The 26,980-nt window shown below is 40.2% G+C and overlaps 1 protein-coding gene across 2 annotated transcripts in view; it reads left to right on the top strand.

The window, feature by feature from the left end:
- Positions 1–28: 28 nt before the first annotated feature.
- Positions 29–26,980, top strand: part of LPXN (leupaxin) — a 63,148-nt gene continuing 36,196 nt past the window's right edge. Inside the window, exon 1 of one of the 2 annotated variants that reach the window (XM_049892010.1) lies at positions 29–3,337. In XM_049892010.1, coding sequence (XP_049747967.1) covers positions 3,325–3,337 — 13 coding nt within the window. In that variant the 5' untranslated portion in view covers positions 29–3,324. The other variant, XM_049892009.1, reaches the window with a different exon arrangement.

Raw genomic sequence — 26,980 nt, 5'->3', positions numbered from 1 at the left:
CAGCTCCGAGGGAGCCCCCCCGCCCCCTGCCACTCACTGCCCGCAGCCGCTGGCGCCGCGCGCGCGCCCGACACGGACGCTCCACGGACCAATCGGAGAGGAGGAACGGCCTTGTGACCCCGCCCCTGTCGGCCTCTCACGCAGCGGCGTACCGGGTTTCCTCCCCCACCCCTTTCTTTGACCAATCAGGAAACGGCTTCAAGGGAGCGCGCGAGGTTTCCTTCCCCGCGCACCCACTCTCACCGTTAAACGGCTGCGTCTCGCGACAATCCGAAAGTGACCTTCCCCCCCCCCCCCCGCTCCGGAGATCAACGGGCGCTAGAGGTGGTGGGAGGGGCAGGTCTCGCGAGGGAGGCTAGTAGGAAGAAAACGCACCTCTTTCCCCGCCTGGCGCGCACCCTGGACTGGCTGCGCGCGCACCTGCCTTAGGAGCCGCTAATGCCACCAGGGCTCTTTCTAGCCTCAATTCGTGGAAACAGTCTGGTCGTTCTTCTGCCTCCACCCTGAGTCCCACTTTCCTGTCTTTGGCTTTTTTATCCCCAGCGTCGCCAGGTCTTGCACAGTGACGGGGGACTTTTTTCAGCTGTCGCTTCTCCTTTAAGAAAAAAAGTCCCGTCGGCTGCCGGATGAAAGTCTCAACAAAATGGCGGTGGTAGAACGGAGGCGGGGTCGTGGGGGTCAATGAGAGCCCGCCTCTTGGCGCATGCGTATGGTTAACTTTCCCAAAGGTACCCTGGGATATGAAGTCCTAGCTACTTTGGCCTGCGGCTAAAAAAAGAAACCGAGACGGAGAGGGTGCTGGTGCTGGTGACTGGTGCTCCATGGGAAAAGTAGTTTACTCTCCGCGGTCCGATTTTACTTTTCTAGGGACTCGACGGCACTGGGTTTTAGGTTGGCAGTGCCTCCGGGGTGGGGCGTGACGCCTGCGCAGTGCCAGCCCAAGTGGCGAGGGAGCTGTTGGTCAGCGAGGGTTGTTTTGGGCTTTTTCTTTAGCGTTGGCGTAATGCTTCTTCCCTTGGCATCTCCCCCGGGGCAGGCTAGGGTTCATGTCTACATTATTCGTGTTGCCATCCTGTTTCTGATCTACTAGCCTGTGGACCTCTGGAAAGCAGGAACTGAATCTGATTTGGCTAGGTCCTGAGGGGCCTAGCGCAATGCCTAGCATTCAGTCAGCTCTTAATAAAAGTTTGTGGAACGAATTATAGAATTGATTCTCTACCAGACGTTGTTAGGGCATCAAGAAGCTGGCGACTGCTGCATACCTTTTGGGTTGTGGTTCCTGAGATGGAGGGAAGGGCAAACGGTTGTTAGCGTGTCTCAGGTGACCTCCCCAGGGAAGCTGAAGGTCTACCTCATGCTTCCTGTCCCGAAGACACCTGCGGTTTATGAATGTTTCAACTGCACAGGAAACACAGAATTGCAGCTTTGTGAGAAGTTATTTGTCTGCCCAATACCGTGTGTAACTAAATTGTCCTGATGCGCCAAAAGGGAGTTTCCATTTGCTCATTTCTAAGTTGCAATCAGTGATGCAGTTGGCCTCTTGCATCTCGTTCTTTCGACCGTTATACTCAAGGAACGATTTGAAAGAACAGTCCTTTAACTCTGGAAAATAAAGCATCCGAGGTTAAAAGCCCCAGAAGGATGAGAATGGAAACAGGATCTGGGATCCTATTCTAGATTTCACGTTAAAAATTCAGTTAAACTGTAGATGCAGTGCAGTTACTTGCCAGCCAAGTGCTGAAGTGCGGTTTTCCTTCCAGTATTTTGGCTCAGTTACCACTTAAGGTTAGGCAAATGTTTTATATTCTCTACTGAGTGTTTTGCACTTTCATAGAACTAATGTCATTTTCAGTTGTAAAAACTGTTTGATAGAGTGTGGATGGAAATTTTTTCATACCCATGCTTGCAGTGAGCAGGCTCTTGGAACAGCACTGACATCCAGTGGTTACTGGGAGTAATGCAGAACGGGAATCTTTTAATTAAAAAAACAAAAAAGTCTTACAGACACAATGGAATGGAAAATGAATGATCTCTTTAGATTAACCTAAAAAGAGAACATTGTGTTGTAGAGAAAAGATGATGGACTTTGAAGTCAAACTGGATTATAGTACGTAGCTAACAAAGCTACCTACTAATTCTGTCAAGCAAGTTACTATCCTTGAACTTATTTCACCGCTGGTAAAAATGGTGATAATACTTATTTCACAGGACCCTAATTGTAGTTCTTTACATACTGCCTTCTCTGACTCATTTGGTAAATTTTTATTTCATTCAAGGTGAGTAAAATCTCAGTGGTAAAAAGGTGAAAGTTAACCTCAGTATCACTTTGCAAAGAAACTGCTCTAAGGCAATGCAGCTAGGCAGGAAGTTTGCTGAATCGAGATGTCACCAGTTTAGCACCTGTTGTCTTAAACCTTCCAGTTTCATTTTTCTTTTTTCATGCTGTTAGCGGCTGTTGAGTTGGCGCTATTCATGGTGACCTTATGTATAACAGAACAAAACAGTGCCTTATCCTGGACCATCCTCACAATCGTTCCTATGTTTGAGCCTATTGCTGTAGCCACCATGTTGATCCATCTCATGTTGGATTTCCCTTTTTACCATGGGGTCACATGAGTCAGTGTTGACTCAACAGCAGCCAACAAAAACAGTACCACTTTACCAAATATGATCTTTTCTGATGACGGGCCCTCTATAGATGTTTGACTTTTGAACCCCTGAAATAAGCCAGGCCCTGGCAATGCAAATGTGAATAAACATCAACCCTGCCTTTTAAGGATTTACAATTTATTCAGGAAAGGGATAAGTGTAATTTCTGAATAATGAAGTAAAAAAAAAAGACAACAAAATGAATTGGGTGCTGGTTAGCTCTGATGGAAATTTTATGATCACTGTGCCTCTATTGTCACCCACGTTCACAGAAGAAAGCAAGTTTCCTGATGTACAGTCACAGTGGGACCCACACTGAGAAAATACACAAGCACAAATCTGCCATTTCCATGACTTAAAGATGAGTTCTGGCATGTAGTAAGTAGTGAAATTTTGCTAAATTATTTTGACTCTTCCTTGCCAGTCCACCACAGGAATTCAAATCTTACAACCTGCCTATGTCCTATTTCATTTTAAAACTGTGACCTACCAAAAAAAAAAAAAAAAAATCACCAAATCAAAAGAGAGGAAGTGCTAAGCAAATACAGGAACCAGAAAGGGTTATAGAGGCTGCTTCATGCTGTCTCATTCAGTTCCTTTGTGGTCCTCTTCTTCAGCACATGCAAAAGCAGTTCCTTACAACCTGTGGGACCAGAGTATCTTGGGTGTGTGACAATGGAAGAGTTGGGTGAGTGGAGCTGCTTTGAGGAGAAACTGAGGGAATGAAGACTTGGCTGCCCTGTCTATGTATGGTGGGATGTACTTCTAGCCAGATTGACAGCAGTACTCGGAGATTTTATTTTCACTTCTCTGCTTTCTTCGGCCAACCAAGAGTGAGACATGAGGAACTATGATTGTTTGGGGGAAAGCCAGGTTCACTCTTTGTAGTAGCACAACAGAGAGCTTGGTGCTAACCACAGGGTAAACTTTACAGAAATACTTTTGGACTGAGTCGTGATTGAAACTGTCATTTTTAACATGGGCATTTTGCCCCTTGGGAGATACAGGAGATTATAGGGTAGTCACACAGCTACAGGGATGCGATTTGGGGGGAAGAAAGGAAGAAAGAAAATGGAGAAGGGGAAAGGGTGTTTTGAGGAAGAGAAATGGAGTCGAAGCACAAGAATGAGGGATCTGCAGAGGCTGGAGAAAAGCCAAGGTGGTTTCGTTTTTGTTTCTGGATTAGTGTTGAATCAGTGATTTTGGCACTAAGCTTTTTATTCAGAGGAATTCTGAAGGAACAGATTACTATGGCCTACAAACATGATACCTCCTCCCACCACAAGGCAATTAAAACCAGCAGTGGAACGATTAGCCACTTTAACTGGGGAGGTCCCGCTTTCAGACCTTTGGAGTAAAGCCTATCATTCTTGGGACTTATTTTTTTAGGCTTTGCCAATGTTTGTTCCAGCATCCTTGCTGACACCAAGTCACTCCCTAACCTTTACCCAATTTCCAAGCTGTATTAATTCTACAGTGTCCTGGGCTTTAGCGTGTTGCAAGTGTAAACAACAACAAAAAACACATATTGGACATTGTCCTTTTTTTTTTTTTTTTCCTAATTGTTTTGGGGGTGTGATTTGAGGGCTGGGCACATAGAGGATGCAAGAAAGTCAAATAACCAAAACCCACTGCTGTCGAGTTGATTCCAATTTATAAAGAGAAGACCGTTGAATGAAGAGGAGAAGGTGTTGTTTAACAAACATCGAACTATTGTTGATGTAAAGTCTATTTTGATCCTTGGGGATAGATGCATTTTGGACTTGGGGTAGAATCCAAATTCTTATCCTGTGTGTGAGGGTTGGGGATATCTACATTTCTGCCAAGTTCCAGTAGTCTCTCTGTCTCTCTCTCTCTACTTTTTTAAATTTTAGGCATACCTAATAGTTTTCATGTAGGTTATTCAAACAGGAACTAATGTTTATTCAGTGTCTCAGGCTAAAGTGAGGCATTTTTATATATGCGAATCATTCTAGGGTCTGCAGCAACCCTCTGTAGTAGGTAATGTTCACTTTTTTTCAGATGAGAAACCAGGAAAAAATGAAATCATTTCTTCAAGGTCACTCTCAGGAGCATCTGACGCCAAAGCCAATTAAGTTACAAGGCATTTCTCCTTTTTTGAAAAGTGCATTGGCTCAGGTGTTCCCCCCAATGGAACAACCCACATAATAAAAAACAAGTAGATTTGCACAGTTTTGCATTTCCTGAGCAAGACGAATGGTAGAGAAATCTGGTCTAGAAATACAGAAAGTACCAAGCAGCCTGGAAGCTAACGTTTGTGTAGATTATCCAGATGGCTACACCTCAGTAGCTGTTGATGTCGACACCTGAACAGCTTCTTCATATTGTCATCAGCCTAATAGCTACTTGTAAGTCTTCGGGTGGGTCCCTCTTCTCCTCTGCAGGCATATAGCACTGAAGGCAGATTAGCACAAAGGGGCAGATATTCCCTCTGTAGAACTTCCTAGGTTAGTAGCTTTTATCTACCCAGAAGATTTTACCTAAATTCTCAATACACAGGTGTGCTACATAAAGGGAACCAGTAGCAGACTGTGAAATTGCAGCTCATGGGGACTCCTGAGAGATCCCACTTTACTCCTTTCTTCTTAATGTTGATATTTCATTACTGGAGGGGGTTTGGAGCTATCGGTGAGATAAAGGGCTATAGAGTTTTCAGTCTTGTCCCAACCACTATCTTCCCGTCCCCTCTGCCACCACCACTGGTAGCCCTGTATTTGTCATAGTGAAATTAGTCATGTTCAAATTACAAAATCTGGCAAGATGACCTCAGTATGTTGGTGATATGTGGACTCACAGAAAACAGGAAGAGAAAGGCCTGTTAACTCACAGCCCAAAAGGGAGAGTTTTAATAATTCTGGCTAGCTCGTGCTTCTAAGCGTAACCCCTACTCTTAGTGGTATGGTTTACTTCTCTTATACAGGGTCTCCCCTTTCCCCCAGCCTTTATTGTAAATGACTTTTTATTTTGAATCCAGAAGGATCTTTGACTTCTGGTTGGAGCAAAGCTTAGAAAATACAAATGAGACAGAATAAAAATTTGGAATTCCTGAATTTTCTCAACCTGCCTACCAACATTCTAAGACAATAAGTCTCACTCTCTTTCTACTTTAGTTTTTTTCTTTCCTTTTTTTTTTTTTATTGTGCTTTAGATGAAAGTTTACAGAACAAACTGGTTTCTCATTTAACAGTATACGTGTTGTTTTATGACGTTGGTTAAGAACCCCATGACGTGTCAACACTCTCCCTTCTCAACTTTGGGTTCCCTATTACCAGCTTTCCTGTTCCCTCTTGTCTTCTATTCCTTGCCCCTGGGTTGGTGCACCCCTTTAGTCTGTTTTGTTGTATGGGCCTGTCCAATCTTTGGCTGAAGGATGAGCCACAGGAGTGACTTCATTACTTGGCTGACAAGGTGTTGGGGGCCATACACTCAGGGTTTCTCCAGTCTCTGTCAGGCCAGCAAGTCTGGTCTTTCTTTTTGAGTTAGAGTTTTGTTCTACATTTTTCTGCAGCTCTGTCCGGGACCTTCTGTTGTGATCCCTGTCAGAGCAGTCAGTGGTGGTAGCTGGGCACCATCTAGCTGTACTGGACTCAGTCTGGTGGAGGCCAAGGTAGGTGTGGTCCGTTAGTCCTTTAGATGAATCATTCCTTTGTATCTTTTAGTTTTCTTCATTTTTTCTTGCTCCTGAGGGGGTGAAACCAGTGGAGTATCCTAGATGGCCATTCACAGGCTTTTAAGACCCCAGATGCTACTCATCAAAGTAGAATGTAGAACATTCTCTTTATAAACTAAGTTATGCCAGTTGAGCTAGATTTTTCCTGAGACCATGGTCCCCACAGCACTCAACCCAGCAATTTGGTCCCTCAGAGAGTTTGGATGTGTCTATGGAGGTTCCATGACCTTGCCTTGTACAAGTTGTGCTAGCTTTCCCAGTATTGTGTACTGTCTTACCTTTCACCAAAGTTACCCCTTATCTATTGTCTGTTTAGTGTTTTCCCATCCCTACCCTTCCTCTCCCTCGTAGCCATCAAAGATTATTTCTTTTTGTGTGTAAACCTTTTCATGGGTTTTTACAGTAGTGATCTCATACAATGTTTGTCTTTTTGTGATTGCCTTATTTCATTCAGCATAATGTCCTCCAGATTCATCCATGTTATGAGATGCTTCACAGATTCATTGTTGTTCTCTATCATCGCGTAATACTCCATTGTGTGTATGTACCACAGTTTGATTCTCCATTCACCTGTCGATGGTCATCTAGGTTGTTTCCATCTTTTTGCTATTGTGAACAATGCTCCAATGAACATGGGTGTGCATATTGTTTGACAACTCGTATTTCTTTAGGATATATTCCTAGGAGTGGGATTGTTGGATCATGTGGTATTTCTGTTTCCAGCTTTCTAAGGAAGCGCTATATCGTTTTCCAAAATGGTTGTATCATTTTGCATTCCCACCAGCAGTACGTAAGAGTTCCAATCTCCCCACCGCCTCTCCAACATTTGTTATTTCCTGTTATTTTGATTAATGCCTGTAATACTGGGGTAAGATAGTATCTTGTTGTGGTTTTGATTTGCATTTCTGTAATGGCTGATTGTGAGCATTTCCTTATGTGTCTGTTGGCTGCTCAAATGTCTTCTTTGGTGAAGTGTCTGTTCATTTCCTTTTCCTAATTTTTAATTGGATTATTTGTCTTATTTTTGTAGAGGTGTTGGATTTTCTTGTGGATTTTAGAAATTAGACCTTTGTCTGATTTGTAATAGTCAAATTTTTTTTCTCAGTCTCTAGGTTCTCTTTTTACTCTTTTGGTGAAGTCTTTTGATGAGCATAAATGTTTAATTTTTAGAAGATCCCAGTTATCTAGCTTATCTTCTGGAGTTTGTGTGGTTGGTTGTAGTTAGTATCTTGTTAATCCCGTGTATTAAGGCTTCTAGTGTTGATCCTATGTTTTCTTCTATGAACTTCAGAGTTTTTGGCTTTATATTTAGGTCTTTGACCCATTTAGAATTTGTTTTTGTATATGGCGTGAGGTATGGGTTCTGTTTCATTTTTTTTTGCAGATGGATATCCAGTTTTGCCAGCATCATTTGTTTAGGAAAAAAAAAACATAAAACTGTCTTTTCCCCATTTGATGGACTTTGGGACCTTGTCGAAGATCAGGTGACCATTGGTGGATGGATTTACATCTGGGTTCTCAATTCGGTTCCATTGGTCAATGTATCTGTTGTTGTACCAGTACCAAGCTGTTTTGACTACCTTAGCTGTATAGCAAGCTCTGAGGTCAGGTAGTGTGACTGCTCCCACTTTTTTTTCTTCTTCAGTAGTGCTTTACATATCTGCGGCTTCTTCACTTTCCATATAAAGTTAATGATAAGTTTTTCCATCTCTTTGAAGTATATCGTTGGTCTTTAGATCAGGATTGCATTGTATTTGTAAATTGCTTTGGGTAGAATTGTCGTTTTCGCAATGTTGAGTCTACCTATCCATAAGCATGGTATGTTTTTCCATTTATATAGATCTCTTTTGGTTTCTTGCAGTAGTGTTTTGTATTTTTCTTTGAATAGGCCCTTTACATCTCTGGTTAGATTTATTCGTAAGTATTTTTTTTTAATTGTGCTTTAAGTGAAAGTTTACAAATCAAGTCAGTCTCCCACAGAAAAATTTATATACACCTTGCTATATGTACTCCTAGTTGCTCTCCCCCTAATGAGAGCATACTCCTTCTCTCCACTCTGTATTCCCTGTGCCCATTCAGCCAGCCTCTGTCCGCCTCTGCTCTTTTACCTTGCCTCCAGACATGAGCTGCCTATATAGTCTCATGTATCTACTTGAGCCAAGAAGCTCACTCCTCACCAGTATCATTTTCTATCTTATAATCCAGTCCAATCCCTGTCTGAAGAGTTGGCTTTGGAAATGGTTCCAGTCTTGGGCTAACAGAAGGTCTGGGGACCATGACCTCCATGCTCCTTCTAGTCTGAGTCAGACCATTAAGTCTGGTCTTTTTATGAGAATTTGAGGTCTGTACCCCACTGCTTTCTTGCTCCATCAGGGATTCTTTGTTGTGTTCCCTGTCAGGGCAGTCATCAGTTGTAGCTGGGTACCATATAGTTCTTCTGGTCTCAGGCTGATGTAGTCCCTGATTTCTGTGGCCCTTTCTGTCTCTTGGGCTCATAATTATCTTGTGACTTTAGTGTTTTTCATTCTCCTTTGCTCCAGGTGGGTTGAGACCAATTGATGCATCTTAGATCCTGCTTGCTAGTGTTTAAGACCCCAGATGCCACTCATCAAAGTGGGATGCAGTATGTTTTCTTAATAGATTTTATTGTGCTAATTGACCTAGATATCCCCTGAAACCATGGTCTCCAGATTCCCAGCCCCTGCTACTCTGGCCTTTGAAGCATTCCATTGTATTCAGGAAACTTCTTTGCTTTTAGTTTAATCCAGTTGTGCTGACCTCTCCTGTATTGTGTGTTGTCTTTCCCTTCACCTAAAATAGTTCCTGACTACTATCTAATTAGTGAATACCCCTCTCCGTCCTTCCCCACCCTCATAACCATCAAAGAACATTTTCTTCTGTGTTTAAACTATTTCTTGAGTTCTTGTAATAGTGGTGTCGTACAAGATTTGTCCTTTTGTGCCTGACTAATTTCACTCAGCACAATGCCTTCCAGATTCCTCCATGTTATGAAATGTCTCACAGATTCATCATTGTTCTTTGTCAATGGATAGTATTCCATTGTATGAATTTATCATCATTTATTTATCCATTCATCCCTTGATGGGCACCTTGGTTGCTTCCAACTTTTTGCTATTGTAAACAGTGCTGCAGTGAACAGGGGTGTGCGTATATCTGTTCATGTAAAGCTCTTATTTCTCTAGGATATATTCTAAGGAGTGGGATTGCTGGATCATATGGTAGTTCTATTTCTTGCTTTTTAAGGAAGTGCCAAATCGATTTCCAAAGTGGTTGTACCATTTTACATTCCCACCAGCAGTGTGTAAGTGTTCCAGTCTCTCCAACATTTATTATTTTGTGTTTTTTGATTAATGCCAGCCTTGTTGGAGTGAGATGGTATCTCATTGTAGATTTGATTTGCATTTCTCTAATAGCTAATGACCAAAAATCAAACCAAACTCAGTGCTGTTGAATCGATTCCAACTCAGAGCGACCCTACTGGACAGAGTAGAACTGCCCCATAGTGTTTCCAAGGAGTGCCTGGCAGATTCGAACTACCGACCCTTTGGTTAGCAGCCATAGCACTTAACCACTATGCCACCAAGGTTTCCAATAGCTGATGATTGTGAGCATTTCCTCATGTATCTGTTAGCTGCCTGAATGTCTTCTTAAGTGAAGTGTCTCTTTATATCCTTTGCCCATTTTTTAATTGGGTTATTTTTCTTTTTGTCGTTGAGTTGTTGCAGTATCACATAGATTTTAGAGATCAGATGCTGATCAGAAATGTCATAGCTGAAACTTTTTCCCAGTCTGTAGGTAATCTTTTTACTCTTTTGGTGAAGTCTTTGGATGAGCATAAGTATTTGATTTTTAGGAGCTGCCAGTTATCCAGTTTCTCTTCTGGTGTTTGTGCACTGTTGGTAATGTTTTTGTATACTGTTTATGCCATGTATTAGGGCTCCTAGTGTTGCTATTTTTTCTTCCATAATCTTTATCGTTTTAGATTTTATATTAGGTCTCTGATCCATTTTGAGTTAGGTTTTGTGCATGGTGTGAGGTATAGATCTTGTTTCATATTTTTTCAGATGGATATCCAGTTATACCAGCACCATTTATTAAAGAGACTGTCTTTTCCCCCATTTAACTGGTTTTGGGCATTTGTGAAATATCAGCTGCTCCTATGAGGATGGATTTATGTCTGGATTCTCAATTCTGTTCCATTGGTCTATGTATCTGTTGTACCAGTACCAGGCTGTTTTGACTGCTGTGGCAATACATTCTAAAATTAGGTTGTGTGAGGCCTCCCAATTTGTTCTTCTTTTTCAATAATGCTTTACTTATCTGGAGCATCTTTCCCTTCCATATGAAGTTGGTGATTTGTTTCTCCATTTCTTTAAAAAATGTTGTTGCATTTTGGATCAGAATTGCTTTGTATCTATAGATCACTTTTGGTAGAATAGCCATTTTCGCGATGTTGAGTCTTCTATGCATGAGCAAGGAATGTTTTTCCACTTATGTAGGTCTATTTTGGTTTCTTGTAGTTGTTTCTTGTAGTTTTCTTTGTATAGGTCTTTTACATCTCTGGTAAGATTTGTTCTTAAAAAAGTATTCTATCTTCTTGGGGGCTACTGTAAATGGTACTGATTTTGTGATTTACACTTCAAACTTCTCTTTGTTGGTGAAGAGGAACCCAATTGATTTTTATATGTTTATCTCGTATCCTGATACTCTGCTGGAGTCTCCTATTAGTTTCAATAGTTTTCTTGAGGATTCTCTAGAGTTTTCTGTGTATGAAATCATGTCACCTGCAAATAGAGGTACTTTTACTTCTTCCTCACCAATCTGGATGACCTTTATTTCTTCATCTAGTCTAATTGCTCTGGCTAGGACCTCTAGCACAATGTTGAATAAGAGTGGTGATAAAGGGCATCCTTGCCTGGTTCTTGCTCTCAAGGGGAAAGCTTTCAGACTCTGTCAATTTAGGATGATGTTGGCTATTGGCTTTGTATAAATGCCCTTTATTATGTTGAGGAATTTTCCTTCTATTTCTATTTTGCTGAGAGTTTTTATCATGAATGGGTGTTGGACATTGTCAAATGCCTTTTCTGCATCAATTGATAAAATCATGTGGTTCTTGTCTTTTGTTTTATTCCTATGATGGATCACATTGATTGTTTTTCTAATGTTGAACCATCACTGCATACCTGGTACAAATCCCACTTGGTCACAGCGAATTATTTTTTTGGTTTATTGTTGAATTCTTTTGGCTAGAATTTTGTTGTGGATTTTTACATTTAAGTTCATGAGGGATATAGGTCTGTAATTTTCTTTTTTTGTGGTGTCTTTACCTGGTTTTGGTATCAGGGATATGCTGGTTTCATAGAATGAGTTTGGGAGTAGTATTCCATCCATTTTTATGCTCTGAAATACCTTTAGTAGCAGTGACGTTAACTCTTCTCTGAAAGTTTGGTAGAATTCTCCAGTGAAGCCATCAGGGCCAGGGCTTTTTTGTGTTGTGAGTTTTTTAATTACCTTTTCAATATTTTCTTTAGTTACGGGTTTATTTAGTTGTTCTACCTCTGTTTCGGTACCTCTGTTTCGGAAACCCCGGTGGTGTAGTGTTTAAGTGCTATGGCTGCTAACCAAGAGATTGGCAGTTCGAATCCACCAGGCGCTCCTTGGAAACTCTATGGGGGAGTTATACTCTGTCCTGTAGGGTCCCTATGAGTCGGAATTGACTTGACAGCAGTAGTTTTTTGTTTGTTTGTTTTACCTCTGTTTGTGTTAGTTTAGGCAGGAAGTATGTTTCTAGAAATTCAACCATTTCATCTAGGTTTTCAAATTTGTTAGAGTACAATTTTTTAAGGTAATCTCATATGATTCTTTTAATTTCAGTTGAGTCTGTTGTGATATTGCTCATGTCATTTCTTATTTGGGTTATTTGCTTCCTCTCCTCTTTTTCTTTTGTCAGTTTGGCCAATGGTTTATCAGTTTTGTTAATTTTTTCAAAGAACCAGCTTTTGGTCTTGTTAACTCTTTCAGTGGTTTTTTTGTTCTCTGTTTCATTTAATTCTGCTCTGAATTTTACTATTTGCTTTCTGGGGACTGACGATTTCTTTTATTGCTCTTTTTCTATTCGTTCAAGTTGTAGGGATAATTCTTTGAATTTGGCTCTTTCTTCTTTTTTGGATATGTGTATTTTTTTGGTATAAATTGACCTCTAGCACTGCTTTAGCTGTGTCCCAAAGGTTCTGCTAGGAAGTGTTTTAATTCTCATTGGATTCTATGAATTTCTTTAACCCCAGAAAAAAAAAAACCCAGTGCTGTCGAGTCGATTCCGACTCATGAATTTCTTTAGTCCATCCTTAATTTCTTCTATAACCTAGTTGTTTTTGAGCAGGGTGTTGTGCAGTTTCCAAGTATTTGATTTCTTTTCCCTGCTTTTTCTATTATTGATTTCTACTTTTATGGTTTATGGTCAGAGAAGATGCTTTGTAATATTTTGATGTTTTGGATTCTGTTAAGGCTTGCTTTATGACTAATATGTGGTCAGTTCTAGAGAATGTTCCATGTGCATTAGAAAAGAAAGTATACTTGGCTAATGTTGGGTGGAGTGTTCTGTATATGTCTATGAGATCAAGTTGGTTGACTGTAGCATTTAGATCTTCCGAGTCCTTCACTGTAACTTGTGTGAAAGTCTCCTACAATTCTTGTGGAGCTATCTCAGTTTTCAGTGCTGTTAGACTTTGTTTTATGTATCTTGCAGCCCTGTCATTAGGTGCATAAATATTAAATATGGTTACATCCTCCTTTAATCATTGTACAGTGTCCTTCCTTATCGTGGATTTAACTTTAAAGTCTATTTTGTCCGAAATTATGATTGCCACTCCTGCTGTTTTTCGATTGTTGTTTGCTTGATATATTTTTTTCCATCCTTTGAGTTTTTGTTTGTTTGTATCTCTAAGGTGTGTCTGTTGTAGGCAGCGTATAGACGGATGGTGTTTTTTATCCATTCTTCCGCTCTCTGTCGCTTAATTGGTGCATTCAGTACATTTACATTCAGTGCATTTATGCATAGGTATGAGTTTAGTGCTATCCTTTTGATGCTTTTTTTGTGTGTTGTTGACAGTTTCTTGTTTCCACTTAATTTTTCGTGCCAAGTAGTTTATATATTGTCTTTTCCTTTTATTCATTGTTTTTGATTAGTCATTGTGTTTTTCTTGTATCTTATTTTGATGGGTAGGATTGTTAGTCTTCTTTGTGGTTACCTTCGTATTTACCCCTATTTTTCTAAGTTTAAACCTAGCATTTATTTCTTTATATAGCATTGACTTCCTCTCCAAATGAACTATGACTACATTTTTTAGGCCCTCTTTATTGTTTATGTGTTTTTTTCTTTATTGTTTCAGTGTTGTCATCTTTTACATAATGACATCGCTGTTTCCCTGTTTTGAGTGTTTTTTAATCTTGATTTGTTTTAGTGATTTCCCTGTTTGGGTTGATATCTGGTTGCTCTGTCCTGTGTTCTAGTCTTTGGATGATATCTGATATTATTGTTTTTCTAACCAGAGAACTCCCTTTAGTATTTCTTGTAGTTTTAGTTTGGTTTTTACAAATTCCCTAAACTTCTGTTTATCTGTAAATGTCCTAATTTTGCCTTCATTTTGAGACACGGTTTTGCTGGATATATAATTCTTGGCTGGCAATTTTTTTTCCTTTAATGCTTTTTATAAGTCAGCACATTGCCTTCTTGCTTGTATAGTTTCTGCAGAGTAGTCCCAGCTTATTCTTATTGACTCTCTTTTGTAGGTGACTCTTCATTTATCCCTAGCTACTCTTAATATTCTCTCTTTATCTTTGATTTTGGTAAGTTTGATTATAATATGTCTTGGTGACTTTCTTTTGAGATCTACCTTATGTGGGGTTCAATGAGCATCTTCGATAGATATCTTCACATCTTTCACAATATCTGGGAAGTTTTCTGCCAACAAGTCTTCAAGAATTCTCTCTGTATTTTCTGTTATACCTCCCTGTTCTGGTACTCCAATCCCTCGTAGGTTATTTCTCTTGATGGAATCCCATATGATTCTTAGGGTTTCTTCATTTTTTTTTTTTTTTTAATTTTTTTGTCTGATTTTTCTTCAAATATTTTGGTGCCAAGTGTTTTATCTTCAATCTCACTAATTCTGCCTCCCATTTCATCAGTTCTGCTCCTCTGACTTTATATTGCATTGTCTAGTTCTGAAATTTTATTGTTAGTCTTCTGAATTTCTGATTGCTTTCTCTTCTGTGGATTCTTGCAGCCTATTAAATTTTCCATTATGTTCTTGAATAACCTTTTTAATTTGTTCAACTGCTTTATCTGTCTATTCCTTGGCTTGTTCTTTGTTTTGCCTGATCTCCTTCCTGATCTTTTGAAGAGTTCTGTATATTAATCTTTTGTATTCTACATCTGGTAATTCCAGGAATACATCTTCATCTGTAAGATTCCTTGAATCTTTGTTTTCAGAGCTTGTTGAACTGATCATCATTTGCTTCTTTATGTGATTTGATATTTACTGTTGTCTCCGAGCCATCTAGAAGTTATCGTATTAATTTATGTTTGCTTACTGTATCCTAGTTCTTGCTTTGTTTTGTTTTGATGTACCCAAATAGGCTAGCTGAGTGAGCTACCTTGATTATTTTTGCCTTTGAACCTCTAACGTCCTGTCACCAGATGTCTATAGCTGTTACCAAGTATATGAGCCTAGGAGCTCATTCACTTTTCTTGTACGGATTCAGCTCAGGTGTCCAGATAGTTGAACATCAAGTGTGTTGTACAAACTCTGTCCTACAGTCTTAGAGGAGCAAGGGTTATTTGTGTAGGCACAGGTATCTGGTTGCAGCAGGGGGTCACACTGTGAACAAGGCGGGGGCTGACAACTGTCCCCTGAGTGTCTGTGAGGAAAGTGCGTCTCTGTTCCCTAGAGTGTACAGTGGGTGGGTTTTGCAGCTGGACCATGAGCACCCAGTGCTTTTGGTTGTAAGGACTGGGAGGCACCACTTAGCCCTGTTGTGTGTGGCTAGGTATTGTGGGTAGAGCCACAAGTCCTCAGGCCGCTGATGTATGTAGGTGAGGACCCTATTTAATAGGCAAACCAGTGTCAGATATCAAAAACCCACCTCTCCACCACACAGCTGAAGCAGTTGAAGTCAGATCTCAAGCACAGTCTCCTGAAATGGGCCCACACAGGTCCATGCAGGGGTGAAAGGTATTCAAAGTCCATGGACCATTTGTGCCTGGATAGGAGCCACTTCTGCCCTGAGCTCCCCAGCTTAGTGGAGCTCGCAGAATATATTTTTCCCCAATTGTTAATTTATTCCTTCTCCAAGGCTGAGAGAATGGCTCATGGCTTGCAGCAGGACCTATGTCAGGCCCAGGGAAATCAATAGCCACTAAAACCAGCTTGGGGGCTGGAAGTGCGGTAAAATAAATGCAAGCACTTAGCTTTTGCTAAGAGTGCTGTTCTTCTCTGGTTCTGGAGGTATGTGTAGACTGTGAGGTTCACTCTATCCCTGAGGAAACCGTGTCTTGAATGCTACCATCAGCCCCGTCGTGGTTGCTCCAGGGGATTATGCCTCAGGGGTGCTGGTTCCCACCACACTAGGTCCGGCAACTCCTCGCTCCTTCTGAACTGTCTCTCCCTCCCCTTGCTGCTCAGTCGGATTTCCTAACTTTGCCTTTGATGATCAGGGCTCATAGCTTGTCATATATATAATTGTTTCACTTGATTTTTTGGGTCTTTCTTGTAAGAGTGATCACCGGAAGCATTTGACTACTCCGCCATCTTGGCCCCAACTCTAAGAATTTTTTTTTTTTAGGGGCTTTATAAATGGTATTGTTTTCCTGATTTCCTTTTCATCATTCTCTTTATTGGTATATAGAAATCCAACTGCTTTTTGTATGTTTATCTTGTATTCTGCTTCTCTGCTGAGTCTTTCTGTTAGTTCTAGTAGTTTTCTCATGGAGTCTTTTGGGTTTCTATGTACAGTATGATATCATCTGCAAATAGGGACAGTTTAACTTCTTTATTATCAATTTGAATGCCCTTTATTTCTTTTTCTTGCCTATTGCTCTAGCTAGAACTTCCGGCACAATGTTAAATAAGAGTGGTGATAAAGGGCATCCTTATCTTGTTCTTGTTCTTAAGGGGAATGTTTTCAGCCTCTCTCCATTAAGAATGATGTTAGCCATTGGTTTAGCATAAAAAATAGGTGCCCTTTATTATGTTGAAAAATTTCCCTTCTATGCCTATTTTATTGAGAGTTTTTTTTTTATCAGGAATGGGTGTTGGACTTTGTTGAATGTCTTTTCTGCATTGACTGAGATGATCATGTGGTTCTTTTCTTTCCTTTTATTTATGTGGTGGATTACATTGATTGATTTTCTAATGCTGAACCATCCTTGCATACCTGGTATGAATCCTACTTGGTCGTAGTGTATTATTTTTTTGATATGATGCTGAAATCTATTGGCTAAAATTTTGTTGAGAATTTTTGCATCTATATTCATGAGAAAGATTGGTCTGTAATTTTCTTTTTTTGTGGTATTTTTGCCTCGTTTTGGTATCAACATTATGCTGGCTTCATAGAATGAATTTGGAAGTATTGCTTCCTCTTCTATGTTCTGAAATAGTTTAAGTAGTATTGGCATACGCTCTTCTCTGAATGTTTGGTAGAATTCTCCAGTGAAACCATCTAGGCCAGGGCTTTTTTTTTGTTTGGAGTTTTTTGTTTTTTTAATCTCTTCTCTTGTTATGGATCTGTTCAGATTTTCAATATCAGTTGTGTTAGTTTGGGTAGGTAGTGTGTTTCTAGAAGTTTGTCCATTTCCCCTAGGTTTTTTAATTTGTTGGCGTGTAGTTTTTTGTATTACTCTGTTATGATACTTTTTATTTCAGTTGTAATGTCCCCCACTTCATTTCTTATTTGGGCTATTTGTGTCCTCTTGTGTTTTTCTTTTGTCAATTTGGCCAGTGGTTTGTCGATTTTGTTGATCCTTTCAAAGAACCAACTTTTGGTTTTGTTGATTCTTTCATTGTTTTTCTATTCTCTATTTCTTTTATTTCTGCTCTGGTCTTTATTATTTCCTTTCTTCCAGTGGCTGTGGGCTTCTTTTGCTCTTCTCTTTCTGTGTGTTCAAGTTGTGTAGCTAATGTTTTGATTTTGTCCCTTTTCTATTTTATGATGTGTGTATCTGTTGGTCTAAATTGACCTCTGGGGACTGCCTTTGGTGTGTCTCAAAGGTTTTGTTATGATGTGTTTTCATTCTCGTTTGATTCTAGGGATTTTTTATTCTATCTCTGATTTCTTCTATTATCCAGTGTTTTGTTTTTTTTTTTTTGCTTCTGAAATTAAAAAAAAAAATTTATTGTGCTTTAAGTGAAAGCTTACAAATCAAGTCAGCCTCTCATACAAAAATTTATATACACCTTGCCATATACTCCTAGTTGCTCTCCGCCTAATGAGAAAGCATACTCCTTCCCTCCACTCTCTCTTTTTGTGTCCATTCGGCCAGCTTCTGACCCCCTCTGCCCTCTCATCTACCCTCCAGACAGGAGATGCCCACGTAGCCTCATATGTGTCTACTTGATCCAAGAAGCTCGCTCTTCACCAGTATCATTTTCTATTCCATAGTCCAGGCCAATGCCTGTCTGAAGAGTTGGCTCTGGGAATGGTTCCTGTCTTGGGCTAACAGAAGGTCTGGGGACCATGACCTCTGCGGTCCTTCTAGTCTCAGACAGACCATTAAGCCTTACCCAGTGGTTTTCAAGCAGAGCGTTAATTGATTTTTTTTCCTTGCTCTTTCTGTTGTTAATTTCTACTTTGACGGCATTGTGGTCAGTGAAGATACTTCGTATTATCTCAATGTTTTGGATTTTTTTTTGAGGATTGCTCTGTGACTTAAGATGTGGTCTGTTCTGGAGAATGTTCCATGTGCATTGGGAAAGAATGTGTACTTTGCAGCTGTTGGGTGACATGTTCTGCATATGTCTATGAGGTCAAGTTGACTGATTGTGCCATTTAGCTCTTCTGTATCTTTTTTGAGCTTCTTTCTGTATGTTCTGTCCCTTACCGAGAGTGGTGTGTTGAAGTCTCCTGCTATTATTGTGGAACTGTCAATTTTTCTTTTCAGTGGTGTTAGTTTGTTTTATGTATTTTGGTTCCCTGTCGTTGGGTGTATAGATGCTTATTATGGTTATGTCTTCATGATGGATCATCCCTTTAATTGCTATACAGTGCCCTTCTTTGTCTTTTCTGGTGGATTTTGTTTTAAAGCCTGTTCTATCTGAGATTAGTATTGCCACTCCTGCTCTTTTTTTGCAGTTATTTCCTTGATATATTTTTTCCACCCTTTTGATTTTTAATAAATTTACGCCTGTTTCTAAGGTGTGTCTCTTGTAGACAGCATATTGATGGATTGTGGTTTTTTTAATCCATTCTGTGTCTCTTTATGGGTGTTTTCAGGCCATTTACATTCAGTGTAATTAACGATAAGTGTGAGTTTATTGCTGTTATTTTGACAGCTAGTGCTTCCATAACAGAAATACCACTAGTGGATGGCTTTAACAAAGCAAAATTTATTTTCTCATAGTCTAGTAGGTTACAAGTCCAAATTCAGGGAGTCAGTTCCAGGGGAAGGCTTTCTCTGTCAGCTCTGGAAGAAGGTCCTTGTCCTCAATCTTGTACTGGTTGAGGAGCTTCTTGGGTGCAGGGACCCTGTGTCCAAAGGACACGCTTCACCCCCGATGCCACTTTCTTGGTGGTATGAGGTCCCCGACTCTCTGTTTGCTTCCCTTTCCTTTTATCTCTTGAGAGATAAAAGGTGGTACAGGCCACATCCCAGGGAAACTCTGTTTATACTGGATGAGGTAGGTGACCTGGGTAAAGGGGGTGTTAAAATCCCACCATAATCCTCTTTAATATAAAGTTCCAGTCACAAAATGGAAGACAACCACAGCATACTGGGAATCATGATCTAACCAAGTTAATACACACATTTTGGGGGGACATAATTCAGTCTGTGACAGTCAAGTTGGCTGATTGTGCCTTTTAGTTCTTCTGTATCTTTGTTGAGTTTCATTCTAGATGTTCTGTCTTTTACCAAGAATGGTGTGTTGAAGTCTCCTACTATTATTGTGGGACTGTCAGTTTCTTTTTTCAGAGTTTGTTTTATGTATTTTGGTACCCTGTTACTGAGTGTGTAGATATTTATTATGGTTATGCCTTCATGACTGATCATCCTTTTAATCACTATGTAGTGCCCTTTGTCTTTTATGGTGGATTTTGTTTTAAAGCCTGTTTTATCTGAGTTTAGTATTACCACTCCTGCTCTTTTTTTGCAGTTATTTGCTTGATATATATATATTTTAATAACTTTACATCTGTTTCTAAGGTGTGTCTCTTGTAGACAGCATATTGATGGATCGTGTTTTTATTTTTTTTACGCATTCTTTGTCTCTTTATGGGTGCATTCAGGCCATTTACATTCAGTGTAATTATGGATAGGTGTGAGTTTATTTCTGTCATTTTGTAGTGCTTTTTTTTTGTGGTACTGACATTTTCTTTGTTCCTCTTACTCGCCTGTGCTGAATTCCTTTTGTTTGTGGATTTCTTTTTCGTTTCCTTTTTTTTTTTTTTTGTAGATTTTGTTTTTTATTGAGACTTTTTGTTTTTCTTCTTTATTTTGATGAATAGGTGTGTTAACTTTCTTTGTGGTTACCTTGAAATTTACCCTATCTTCCTATGTTTGAACCTGTATATTATTATTTGGTATTGCCTTGCCTTCGTCTCCATCAGAAAGTTCTATACCTACATGTTTTATTCCCTCTTTTATTGTTCTGGCTTTGTTGTCATTTACAGATTAACCTCTCTGGTTCTCTGTTGTAATTCTTTTCATTTTGGATAGTCCTTGAGAGTTCATGGAAACCCTCGTGGCGTAGTGGTTAGGAGCTACAGCTGCTAACCAAAAGGTCAGCAGCTAGAATCCACCAGGTGCTCTTTGGAAACTCTATGGGGGCGGTTCTACTCTGTCCTATAGGGTTGCTATTAGTCAGAATCGACTCAATGGCAGTGGGTTTGGGTTTTGGTGAGAGTTCATTTCCTAGGTTGGTATCTGGCTAGCACAGTCTTGCATCCTAGATTGAGGCTGTGGTCTGATGTTTGTTCACAGACCGAAGGACTCCCTTTAATAATTCTTGTAAGTTTGGTTTGGCTTTTACATAGTCTCTTCTGTTTATTTGGAAATGTCCTAATTTCACCATCATATTTGAATGAGAGTTTTGCAGGATATATTATTCTTGGTTGGCAGTTTTTTTCTTTCAAGGTTTTATATATGTCATGCCATTGCCTTCTTGCTTGCATGGTTTCTGCCAAATAATTGGAGTTTAGTCTTACTGGTTCTCCTCTGTATGTGACTTTCTGTTTTTCTTGAGATGTTCTCAGGATTTTTTCATTGTCTTTAGTTTTAGCGAGTGTGATTATGATATACCTTGGTGACTTTCTTTTGGGGTCTATCCTATATGAGGTTCGTTGAGCTTCTTGGATGGTCAGCTTTTCGTCTTTCATAATATTAGGGAAGTTTTCTGTCAGCAATTCTCTAATGATCCTGTCCATATTTTCTTTTTTCTCTCCCGTTCTGGAACTCTGATCACATGCAAATTTTTGCTTTTGATTGTATCCCACATAATTCTTAGGGTTTCTTCATATTTCTTTTTTGATTTTTCCTCAGAGTTGTATCCAAGTGTTTGTCTTCAATTTCACTGATCCTGTCTTCCAGCATTTCAAACCAGCTCCTCAGCCCTTCTATGACACTGTCCATTTTTGAGATCATGTTTATCTTTTGGATTTCTAATTGTTGTTTTTGTATGATTTCTAGTTGTGAATTTATATTGGAATTTTGTTAGTGTATTATTTTTCTGAATTCTTTCATTTTTTGGTCAGTATTTTCCATGAATTCGTCTGCCTTTTCCATGAATTTGTCTATTTTCCTTATTTTTTTCTAGTTTTTGCTTCCGCTCTTGCATAAAGCAAAAACATAGCTTTGAATATTAGAGATTTCAGTTCCCCATCAGGTAGTTCTAGTGCCTTTTCTTCTACTGGAAAGTCATCTGGTGTTTTATTTTGCATGCCTCCTGGAACCATCCTGTTCTGTTTTTATGTATGTTTTAATACTGTCTGCTGTCTTCGGGACATTCAGTAGTTATTTTCTTTGATTGTAGATCTGTTTGTTTCATCCTGTTTTTTTTGTTTGTTTGTTTGTTTGTTTTATTTAGTTATGTCTGAACAAGCAGGCTGTGTGTTATTTGTTGCTTACTCATCTGTGGTCATGATACTTTTCACTTCCTTGTCCAATGGGTAGGGCCAGTCACTCAACTATGGTGCAGCAGGGCAGGTCCAGCTGAAGAGGAGGGGCTGGGATGTGTTGTTTGTGGCACATACTAGGGCCAACAGGGTGGGCCAGGAATCAGTTCTGGGCAGGTTGTGGTAGGCCATGCCTGTGCTGCTTGGTGGTGTGATGTTCAGCGCATGGTGCAGGTAGGCAGAAAGGAGGGGGAGGTTGTGATGTGTGAAGGTAATATGGGTATGGGAAAGAGGAGAGAGAAACAGGGGCCAAAAACAAACAACAACAACGAAAAAGACTGCTAAGGGGGCTTGCCATTGGAGTGGAGAGATGAAAAACTGAGAAATGGAGAAAAACAAAAAGAAAAAAAAGTGGGAAAAAAATAACTAGATAAAAATTCGGGGAAAAAATGAAAGAAAAGCCCCCAGGGATCCTACCAGTGTGGCTTCAAAAACCGGGGAAGTGGCTTCCAGGCTTCACAATATAGCCTGGCTAGGGGGGTATAGATGTCACACAGCGCCAGGTATTCAGGAGACAGGAAAGGAAGGTAAGTATAGAGAGACGAGAACTGAGAAATGAAGAAAGGCAGAAAGGAAAAAAGAAAGAGAGAAAAAAAAAAAAGAAAAAAGAGAGGACAAAGAAATGACCCCATGGATCCCATCTACGCAGCTGCGCAGATTGGGGGAGTGGCTCCAAAGCCATGCAGTACACCTCGGCTAGTAGGGACTCCCAAGCTGCAAAAAAAGAAAACAAACAGAACAAAGCAAAGCAAAAAAAAAAAAAAACAAAACCCAGAGACCACACCAGCATGGTGCCACGGGCCAGGGGAGTGGTTCCCCAGTCGAGTGGTGCTTCATAGCCTTTCAAGAGGAAGAAAAGATGGCACATGGAGCCAGGTGTTCGAAAGAAAGGGGGGTGGGGTGGTGGGAGGCATGGAAGAAACCAAGAGAAAAGGAAAAAAGCAACTTCAGCAACAGAGAAATGGCACTCAGGGAGCTGGCCAGTGTGGGTGGGGTGAATCCAAGTGGCCCTGGGCTGAAGCTGTTGCCTCCAGGCCAAGAGAGTGCAGCCAGCAGGATGCAGAGGAAGCCAAGTTGGGGGAGGGGGGGAAGGTGCGGATTTGGAAAGCATGTATTACTGGTTACTGGGTGTTCTGTCTCCTGCTGGGAACTTCGTGAAGCTGCTTTCCCATATACCCTGTCCACTGATCTCGGATGTGGGTGGGGTGAATCCAAGCAGCACAGAAGCTGCGCTTCCTGGCCAGCCAAGCCCTCTCTGCCAGCCAGGAGGCACGGAGGTAGAGCGGCAGAGAGAGGATGGGGGGTGGGGTGGGAAAGCCTGTACTGTTAGTTATGGGGTGCTCTGTCTCCTGCTGGGAGCTCTGTGAAGCTGCTTTCCCGCGCTCCCTGCCTGCTGATCTCTGACAGGAGTCCAAGATGTTGAATCCCTTTGCATTAGCTGATAGGGGACCTCTGCAATATCTATCCTCGCTCTATGTTCTGTCAGTTTCTTATTCCATTTGGTGCTTGGCTGAGTTCTTTATCTCTTCAATTGACACTTCGGGTTCTAGGACTGACCCTTGTCTCTGTTTTTTGAGTCTTTGTCGTGGAGGGACGGTGTGGTGCTTCTGTCTATGACACCATGTTGGCTCGAAGCCTTGTTTTAAAAAATTTTTTTGTTATAGAGAATTTTAAACATTTGTAGAAGTAGAGAAATATTTTTTTTAATTAACTTTTATTGAGCTTCAAGTGAACGTTTACAAATCAAGTCAGATTGTCACATATAAGTTTATATACATCCTACTCCGTACTCCCACTTGCTCTCCCCCTAATGAGTCAGCGCTTCTAGTCCCTCCTTTCGTGACAATTTTGCCAGCTTCCAACTCTCTATCCTCCCATCCCCCCACCTGACAGGAGATGCCAACACAGTCTTAAGTGTCCACCTGATATAATTAGCTCGCTCTTCATCAGCATCTCTCTCCTACCCATTGTCCAGTCCCTTTCATGTCTGATGAGTTGTCTTCGGGGATGGTTCCTGTCCTGTGCCAATAGAAGGTTTGGGGACCATGACCGCCAGGATTCCTGTAGTCTCAGTCAGACCATTAAGTCTGGTCTTTTTATGAGAATTTGGGGTCTGTATCCCACTGATCTCCTGGTCCCTCAGGGGTTCTCTGTTGTGCTCCCTGTCAGGGCAGTCATCGATTGTGGCCGGGCACCAACTAGTTCTTCTGGTCTCAGGGTGATGTAGGTCTCTGGTTCATGTGGCCCTTTCTGTCTCTTGGGCTCTTAGTTGTTGTGTGACCTTAGTGTTCTTCATTCTCCTTTGCTCCAGGTGGGTTGAGACCAATTGATGCATCTTAGATGGCCGCTTGTTAGCATTTAAGAGCCCAGACGCCACATTTCAAAGTGGGATGCAGAATGTTTTCATAATAGAATTATTTTGCCAATTGACTTAGAAGTCCCCTCAAACCATGGTCCCCAAACCCCCGCCCTTGCTCCGCTGACCTTTGAAGCATTCATTTTATCCCGGAAACTTCTTTTGGTCCAGTCCAATTGAGCTGACCTTCCATGTATTGAGTGTTGTCCTTTCCTTCACCTAAAGCAGTTCTTATCTACTAGTTAATCAGTAAAAAACCCTCTCCCTCCCTCCCTCCCTCCCCCCCTCGTAACCACAAAAGTATGTGTTCTTCTCAGTTTATACTATTTCTCAAGATCTTATAATAGTGGTCTTATACAATATTTGTCCTTTTGCCTCTGACTGATTTCGCTCAGCATAATGCCTTCCAGGTTCCTCCATGTTATGAAATGTTTCAGAGATTCGTCACTGTTCTTTATCGATGCGTAGTATTCCATTGTGTCAATATACCACAATTTATTTACCCATTCATCCGTTGATGGACACCTTGGTTGTTTCCAGCTTTTTGCTATTGTAAACAGAGCTGCAGTAAACATGGGTGTGCATATATCTGTTTGTGTGAAGGCTCTTGTTTCTCTAGGGTATATTCCGAGGAGTGGGATTTCTGGGTTGTATGGTAGTTCTATTTCTAACTGTTTAAGATAACGCCAGATAGATTTCCAAAGTGGTTGTACCATTTGACATTCCCACCAGCAGTGTATAAGAGTTCCAATCTCTCCACAGCCTGTCCAACATTCATTATTTTGTGTTTTTTGGATTAATGCCAGCCTTGTTGGAGTGAGATGGAATCTCATCGTAGTTTTCATTTGCATTTGAAGTAGAGAAATATTTTAAGGACACCTGATATACCCATCAACAAGCTTAACCAATCATCAACCCTTGGCCAACCTTATCTCATTTACATACCCACCCATTCCTTCCATCCCTGGATTATTTTAAATTAATTCCAAATATTATCTCATCTGTAAATATTTCAGTATTAATCTATAAAATAAAATAAAAACAAATAAAAAATAAATTTTTGGTTTTTTTTATATGCATATACAATTAATTGTAATAAAATCCTTAATATGAAATGCCGCTATCATACCTAAAATACATTAACAGTGTTAATATTATAAAATATCCAGGCAGTGTTCAATATTCCCTGATGGCTTCATTTTTTTCTTTTTCAGTTTATTTAGGATCCAAATAATGTTCATACATTGCAGTTTGTTGTAAGTCTCTTAAATCTTTTTTAATCTATAGGTTTCCCCTCCATCTCTTTTTTCTCACTATGTAGTGAAACCTATGAGACCCAGAACTCATTGGGACTGCTTTCTTTTTCTGGCTTTCACAAATTTTCCACCTTTGACAGGGTACAGACTTACCACTTTTCTACTGCTCATTTTAGTGGAAAACATTTGAGTTTTCCTTCTCTGTCAGGTTTCCGCCTTATACAGATTCCGCTTTCATAGGTTTTACTGTAATTTATTTGTTGAAAGGTTATTTGTCCTGAAGAGTTTGGCTCAGTTTTCTTATTTCTACAATGGTGCCTAAAACTTATGACCAAGAAGGATCTGTAGAAGATTCCATTAGTAAGAAATGCTTAAATCTTTCCTTATGCCTTTAAGAAATACTTATCTCCCCAAAATGTGAAATAAGTGAAAAGTTTTTTTAAAAAACTGTCTGTAAAGTTCATTTTCCGCATCTGAGAACTTCAGAGCCAGGCAGGTTGTTGGAAATACCCTAATCTACTGTTTTGCAACCTTTTTAAAACCACAACCTGTTACAAGTAATCCACTAAAAAAAAACAAAAAAAACCAAACCCATTGCTGTTGAGTCAGTTTCAACTCACGGTGACTCCATGTGTTACAGAGTGGAGCTGCTCCATTAGGTTTTCTTGGCTGTAATCTTTACGGAAGTAGATTGCCAGACCTTTCTTCCACAAGAAATTTACTAGAGATCCACTCATGGGTCACAATCCACAATTTGAAGAAAAAAAAAAAATGCTCTTCTAACCTAATCACTTCATTATGTAGATGAGGAAATAGCTTCAGAGAAGGACATGCCACGCTCAAGATGACCCAGAAAACCTGTGTGAGAAGGGGAACTGGAATTCTGACGTGAAGTTAGTACATGGACTATGGATTAGGTCACCCACCCACCCATTGCTTTCAAGTCTCTTCTGACCCATAGCAACCCTATAAGACAGAGTAGAACTGCCCAGTAAGGTTTCCAAGGAGCGGCTGGTGGATTCAAACTGCCAACCTTTTGGTTAGTAGCCTAGCTCTTTAACCACTATGCCACCAGGGCTTCCAGGTTAGAGTCCTGGTTCTGCATTTAGTGGCAGCATGATCTTAAACAAGTTGCTTATCTCCTTGTGTCTGTTTCTCAATCTACAAAATAAGGATAATATCACCTGCCTCAAAGTGGTAGAATGATTAAATGAAATATGTAAACTCTTGAGCTTAATGGCTGATATGTATTAACTTTTATTATTATAAGTTTCATCATAATGGAAGGGTAATTGCGTACTATTTGTAAAGTCCATTGTTTTTTCCCAAGGAAACTACAAGAGAGATGAATTCCAGCTGTATAGATTGCAACGTCTTACTTGATTTTGCATTATCTGCTTTCTCCTGAAACACCTTTTTGTTCTGTACTCTGGAAGAAATACTTTGTTTTTAAAAAATTGTTATATTGTTTGGAATAATTCTTGTGATTTAAGACCAAAGAAAAATCAGGGTTAAGAACAAGTGTTACTGTCCAGGTGGATTGTGAAAAGCTGTAGTATAATTGCTGATATTTTTCTAATAAGAAACGTATTTCATTTTTCGTTTCCTGATTGAGCACCTTTGTGG

This window comes from Elephas maximus, chromosome 7 (genome assembly GCF_024166365.1).
Source record: "Elephas maximus indicus isolate mEleMax1 chromosome 7, mEleMax1 primary haplotype, whole genome shotgun sequence".
NCBI classification, from domain to species: domain Eukaryota; kingdom Metazoa; phylum Chordata; class Mammalia; order Proboscidea; family Elephantidae; genus Elephas; species Elephas maximus.
The sequence above is the reverse complement of the archived record's forward strand: the minus strand, read 5'-3'. Positions and strand labels throughout refer to the sequence as shown.